General features: G+C 36.2%; 1 protein-coding gene across 2 annotated transcripts in view; it reads left to right on the forward strand.

Moving 5' to 3' along the window:
• Positions 1–1,853, forward strand: part of pax7a (paired box 7a) — a 72,049-nt gene extending 70,196 nt beyond the window's left edge. For both annotated transcript variants that reach the window (XM_016268260.1, XM_016268261.1), the window contains exon 9: positions 1,023–1,853. In XM_016268260.1, the coding sequence (XP_016123746.1) occupies positions 1,023–1,138 (116 nt within the window). In that variant the 3' untranslated portion in view covers positions 1,139–1,853. The remainder of the gene's footprint in view (positions 1–1,022) is intronic.
• Positions 1,854–7,467: the final 5,614 nt, after the last annotated feature.

Here is a 7,467-nt window from a genome sequence, read left to right on the forward strand (position 1 = left end):
TCACAAAGTGCAAGGGAGTACACAGTAAAAGACTGTAAAAATGCTACAGTAAAAACCTGTTAACTGGTTAACAGTAGGTTTCCATACTGTATTCGGTGAAGAAATGTAATTACATTTAATATATAATTTTTGAAAGTGAAAAAGAAAAAGTCATTGTATAATTTACAGTGAAAAACCATAAATTGACACTCCCAGAATTCCCTGTATGACACTTCATATTTGATGTTTTTTTTGTTGAAATAACATATTTCTTTAAGTTTTTTTCCTTATCAGTTGTGTACATTAGGGTTTAATCTTACATCTAATGTTGTTAAATGAATGATTATTGCATTATTTCAGTATCATGTGTGTCACCGTGATGGGGTTTAGTGTTTGTGTGAATGACACTGTGCACCTTCTATATATAAGTATTGTCCTCCTCAGCTCGTAGAAAAGCTGTTTGTGATAAGCTTTGGTTCATCATGTGACTTTCTCATCACCACCTGTTTTTGGTGGTTATCAGTGCATTGCAATGGTTCAAAACAGATATTAACACTTCACTATGTTGGTTTATTAACATTACATCAGTTAATGAAATGCGGTATTTTATTGTGAATTTAAGTTAAAGATTTTTTTTACAGTATATGTTTGGGAGTAAGCCATGCTGAAACCACAAATAACATTGTTTTTTAACACCGTTGTTTATGGAGCTGTTTAAAAAAAAAATCACAATTAGGTCTTTTTTTATGGTAAATGCAACTAGTATAAATAAAAATGCACCTAAAAAGCCATATTGACCACACAGTCTTCAGGACCAGAATGTTCCATTTGATAAAACATCAGTAAATAAACAACAAAAAGTGCAATGCATGTACATTTGAATAAGTTTTTGAACCAGTTCATTGAAACAAACCATTTGAACAAACCAAAATGAAGGCCTTCCGTATGCTAGTGGTGGTTTATTAATGCATAAATTGGTGTGAGATTGTTTTCATGTGGAACGTCCTGCTCATGAGAATGTGTTTGTGTGTCATTTCCTCCAGCCGCTGTGGACTATCTGGCCAAGAACGTGGGTCTGTCGACTCAGAGAAGGATGAAGCTGGGTGATCATTCGGCGGTGCTGGGACTTCTGCAGGTGGAGACGGGACAGGCTTACTGAGTCCGATCACCACAAACACCCCTTCACACGCTCTCAGATGCACAGACACCAGCTGGAGCTCTTTACTGCATCAGCCGGCACGAGCGTGAGCGGTTTTTCTCTGATTTTCAAGACAAGAAACTCTTGCCATTCCATCTGACGTGACCTTCTCCTGATTGCGGGCTCTATCTCGATCAAGAGGACCATGCAACGGCTACAAACACGTCGACGGACACCACGTACTGCAAGAATGCATTCCGAGCCATTTACAAAATGTACTTTCACCTCGCTGTGCATAGTCGTGTATGAATCTCAGTGTAATTACAATGGATAATCTCGCTTGTTTTCTATCTATATTGTTATTACGATTGCCCTTACAGTTGTTGTAATTCTGATTATCGTAACTATTGTTTCGTTTCATTGTTTCTAGATCCACACGTAGCATTTTTTACTAATTCAAACCCGAGGTTTTTTACGTGAAATGCTAGCAGTGGGCTAAAACGGGGGTTCGAGTGTGTGTGTTGAAAGTGTGACTGCTGGTTTTTCACTTTCAAGCCGTAACGTTCCTGAGCGATTTTACCTTCTTTGCCTTCATATTTCACTTGACATTCCATGCAAACTTGGCCACTCTCTGGCTATCTGCTGGGAATTAGCAGTGCTTTTAGAGGACCAGCGATTTTACCCTCACTCAAATCAAATTCCTGTTTTGTCCTCAGCGATCATCTGGGGGAAAGAAAACGGCATTGTTTGGATAGACAGAGGATTTAGAAAGTTATGGATTTTATTCTATAATTTTTTTTAGAGAGAAGCAACACTTAGCCCTCAAACTAGAAGACAAAAAAATTAATAGTTTCAAACATTCATATTATGTTTTTGAGTTAGGAAATGCAAACATTTTTACCATTCCATATAGATAATAGAGTTTACTTGTATTAACTAAGTAAAATGTTTAAAACGTACGTATAAAGTGAAGTTTAGACCAAGTACAAAAGTTTTTTAAAGTTTGGGGTCAGTATGATTTTTTAAATATTTTTTAAAAAGTCTTTTTGATCAAGAATGCCGTAAATATTATTATAATTTCAAAAAACATTTTCTATTTGAATATGTTTTAAGATTTAATTTATTCCCATGATGCAAAGCTGAATTTTCAGCATCATTACTCCAGTCTTCAGTGTCACATGATCTTCAGAAATCATTCTAATATGCTGCTTTGCTGCTCAAGAAACATTTCTGATTATTATCCATGTTGAAAACAGTCGAACTGCTTAATATTTTTGTGTAAACTATGATAAATTTTTTCAGGATTCTTTGATGAATAGAAAGTTCAAAAGAACAGCATTTATTTGATATCTTATTTAATATTATAAATGTCTTTACTGTCGATTTTCATGTCAATTTATTGCATCTCTGCTGAATAAAATTATACATTTATTTAAAAAAAATCAAACTGGCCCTATACTTTTGACAATTTATGATAATTTCGACAACATTCCATACATTTCTGCCTATGACCAGATTACAGAGGTGACCAATCAAATCATCCATCTCGACCTCTTTCTTACTTTCTCTCTGGTTTTCATTTTCTTTTTTTATATTACAAACCCATACAAAAACACACGCCAGGGCTCCTGTATTTAAGATCTCGCGCATTCACAAGTTTGTACAAAAAAAGTTGTGAAATTTCAACATTTGTGTAGCACTCGCAGGTGACATTTTGACACATAAATGGAACTGTACAGTAGATGAAGCAGATAGTTTATTGTTTGTTTATAAAGAATATGTTTTATACTAAAACAGCAAAGGTGTTGTGTGGTAGATGAAGAAGGGGATATGTGTAAGTCTTATATTGTAATTTTGTGTTTATATTTACTGCTTTTGTTTCTTTGCTTTCAATAGTTATTATGTATCATTTTTCTTAGGATTCAATGTGAGAAGCTCTCGATAAAAGACAGTCGCACTTAAAACTGAATGGAAGGTGAATCATATTGCTTATGAATCCTAGCTTCAAATTTGCTCTGCTTAAGAAAGAGCACCTTCGTGGATCCATAATAAAGATGAAGTATTGACATTGACATAATATTTGGATTGAAGTGACTGATGGCTCATTTAACGGACTGTGGGAAACACAGCAGTGTTTGGTGCTAACTGACGGCTTCTGACTCAATGAATTCCTCAACGAATCTTCGAGTGAACGTTTCACTGGGTGCATTTAAGGCAAACAGAACTCTAAAACAAAACACCTGACCCAAACCCCGCCCTCTTCTCTTTCAACTGTCGATATCTTTATCAAATGAGCAATGAAAATGAAAAGACTTCTAGTATAGATCATCCACGGCTAACACCTTTGTTAATCAACATTTGGATATTAAAAATATTACCCATCATGCCCCTCCGGGATGTCAAACTTGGGCACCTGCTTTCGTTAGCATTTGTGTTTATGCTTTCCTCCAATTTCCTTTCAGCATGTGTGTACGTTACCATGGTATAATTTATTCTGCTGTATGAAGTAGTAGCTTTAGTAGGAACCTTGTATTTGGTATTTACTACCTTCAGCCTGTTGGTGTCTTTACTGTAACACTGGCGTAAATGTTATCAATTAAAGATCTAAAACTGACATAAGGCTCAAATGTCCAGTTTCCAGAGTTTGTCTTTTATAGTACTTTTTATTGATTTTTTTGTTTAGAAAAAATAATGAAAGGTTTGACTGTGAAAGCTGTTCTAGATTCTATTTTTTTTTTACTTTTTATACCTTATTATATGTGTCATGCCAAGGTTTTCTATGGTGTAGTTTATAGAGTGCAAGGGAAGTTGGAACTGAAGAGAAATTTTAAATGGTAGAAGATGCAAAATATTACTATAAACATTTATATGCTAAAGTTCTTAGTTTTGTCTCAGTGAAGAACATAGTCTACTGTATGTTTATAATAATTTCAACACTGAAGCTACCTGAGCTGTGTTTCCCAAAAACCTAATTTGATTATAAAAACAATTTCCAAACCACTGGTCTCTATGATGATCTACACTGTAAAAATATGTTTTTCTAAATTGTAAATAAAACAAAGATTATTGGAGTATGTTTTACAAAAAATAAAAAATACTATTCATGTCCCGATCTATTCGATACTAATTGAAGTCCCGATCTGAATCAAATGAATCGGATCGCGATTCATTTTATTCAGATCGCGACTTCAAATAGATCGGGACCTAAATAGTATTTTTTATTTTTTTGTAAAATTATTCGAAACAGCGAATCTGATTAACTGATTAGGAGTTTCGAAAAGCTCCGTTTCACCCATCACTATACGTGCTTTTTAAAATCATTACAAGCGATGTCGAAAATGAATGACTCTTTTTAATCTGTGATGATCGAATGATCGAAGTCACGAGTTTGAATCAATCGGAGCGGTTCCAGCGTAAATGACTCACTCAATTGAATCAGTTTGTCTGTTCCTGTTTTCGCGTCCTCTTCAGCCACGTTTACAGTCAGCGCTACTACTGGCTTAGCTCGCTAGTTGTATGGCATTAACTGAAATAATCGGAAAAAAGTATGATGTTTGCAAATAAAATATCAATATTTACATTCCAAAGATAACATTCAACACAAATCTACGAACATATTCAGGTAAGGTGACCGGTTTACTTCTAACAAGTGAAACACTCCATTAAAGGGATAGTTCACCCAAAAATGAAAATGTGATGTTTATCTGCTCACCCCCAGGGCATCCAAGATGTAGGTGACTTTGTTTCTTCAGTAGAACACATATGATGATTTTTAACTTTAACCGTTGCAGTCTATCAGTCGTATAATGCATGGCAATGGTAACAAAATCTATGAGACGCGGCTCTGGTGTAGTTTACGCAAGCGCCGGAAGTGATCTCTCGCGCGTATACGTCACTCATTGTTTACACAGTGCACAGTCATTGTAGGTACGACGGCTAATCAAAATGGTACTTACTTGCGCTTATCCGGATTGTTCAAACTGACTTAAAATGAAAAGATTACGTTCTCTTGCGCGAACTCATTCGGGAGCGGTGACTTTCCACGTATTCCCAACTTCTGAGCCTGCTCGCCTGTAGTTATGGTTGATTGCTCTTCGGCTGGATATCAACACACCCATTAACGTAAACTACGCCAGAGCGCGTACAAACCTCACGCACCGGATGTCGTGCGCGCGCCCAACGACAGTTGGACATAGTGGTGTATTAGCGGTAAAATATTATATAAATACTGTTCGGTTTCTGGCACAAACCGATCGTTTCGTGTCTTAGGACATCAATGTGTCGTCACGAGCCGCAGGGTTTAATTTGGATTTGTCTGTGCATGTTTTTTTTACTCCCATAGATTTTGTTACCGTTGCAATGCATTATACGACTGATAGACTGCAACGGTTGGAGTTAAAAATCATCAAATGTGTTCTACTGAAGAAACAAAGTCACCTACATTTTGGATGCCCTGGGGGTAAGCAGATAATTATTAATAAAGATTTTTGTTGAACTGATTGTATTAGTCTATATACAGTGATAGTCAATGTAAAAAAAGCAAATGGGAGAAGCAGATGAACACAATACAGCAGAACAACATAAAGTTAAAGAGGGTCAACTTTATCAGTCAGCTGAACTGCACTCGTATGTTCTGCTCTTATATGTTCTTACTCCACACATGTATTAAATGTGCGCAGTTTTCTGGTGTATTCACTTTAACTTATCAGGTAATATCAATGGTATTTCAGATGCCGCCAAAATTACAACAACAGTGGTTACATACACATACTGTATATTTAATTGTTTGATCAAAATTATTGTTGCAGTCACTGGATATTGGTAGGGACATGTCATAGCGTCCCTACTAAATTCTGTGCCCTTAGTGTACAGTGTACTCTTTTTGGGAAATACAGTCCAGGTCAAACATCTTTAACATGTACTAACGGTTTAACAATTAAATCTTTACCTTAATACCTTTTGAATTATCAGTTCTAGCTCCTTGTACAGGCTCATAAAAGCAGGTAAATCAAGACCAGAAGGAACTGATGAGGTTTGCGTCCTCTTGTTCTTTTTGGAAAATATTAAGATTATGATAAGATTGCACCATTCCTTTAAGAAAATATCAGATTCTCCTAGATTTGTTCTTAAAATCAACTACTTTTTTCTGTCTGTTTTTCTTCAGCAGTTGCCAATTCGTCTTTTGCACCAGTACTTTATATATACTTATTGTATATTTTTCTCACATTTTTGGTTCCCCAAAGCACCTTCTCTTTGTGTGAGGAACGTTTTAATAATTGAAAGAAACTTTTTCACTTTAAAGAATCTTCTGTGCAATGAAAAGTTTGGTTCTTCATTGAACCAATCAATGCCAATAAAGAACCTTTATTTGTAAGAGTGTAGAATTGGTGAAAAGTAGGTATCATAGACAGTATCCTACTTTACCTAAAGTTAGGTGCATGTGAAGACTCTGGAACGTGAGTTAGTGTAACACATAGCACAGTATGTACAGCTGTGGTGATTAATTCTGCCATTGTCTAGCTATGACATTCCTCCTCACTGTCTGTCTACTTTGGCCTGGACTCATGTGGCAGATGCTGTCACACAGGAACTGCTGGTATGCTGATGGCATGGCCAGAGATTCCAAACCACATGATACCAAAACCAGCTGCTGCTGTCCCAATACTGACATGCTGGAAATTTTATACATACTGTAGGTGATTTCAGTTGATCATGCTGATGATAACTCAATGCAACCATTGTTCCTTTCTGATCAACTTAAAAATAATGCATTGAATCTTTATTCATCACCAGATCACCAGTCAAGAGTTTCACATAACTGCTCCTTTTTGAAACCTAGTAAGCTGCTTTGTTTTCATAGGTAGCTACTTTCTAGGGGAGTATCATATCTGAAATATTTGGAAATAAAATTCTAATCTTAAGGAAAGCCATGAGTGACAGATTTGTAATGCTTTAAAGCAGGGGTCCCCAAACTCAGTCCTGGGGGGCCGGTGTCCTGCAGAGTTTAGCTCCAACTTGCCTCAACACATCAGCCTGGAAGCTTCTAGTATGTCTAGTAAGACCTTAATTAGCTGGTTCAGGTGTGTTTAATTAGGGTTGGAGCAAAACTCTGCAGGACACCGGCCCTCCAGGACTGAGTTTGGAGACCCCTGCTCTAAAGCATCAACTCTGCACAATATAGTGCTCCTTTTGTGAACTACACCAGACTCAAGAGATCATAATTGATTCCAATAAAGTTTGCTGTTATCAAAAAATTAAAAAAAAACTTTAAACCATTGCAATATTGTATCAATATTTATCCAGTATTTAACATAATGCAATTATTTCTCTCAAACGATTCAGCTGAAGCC

The sequence above is a fragment of the Sinocyclocheilus grahami genome, unplaced genomic scaffold, assembly GCF_001515645.1.
Source record: "Sinocyclocheilus grahami isolate Dianchi unplaced genomic scaffold, SAMN03320097.WGS_v1.1 scaffold44.1, whole genome shotgun sequence".
NCBI lineage: Eukaryota > Metazoa > Chordata > Actinopteri > Cypriniformes > Cyprinidae > Sinocyclocheilus > Sinocyclocheilus grahami.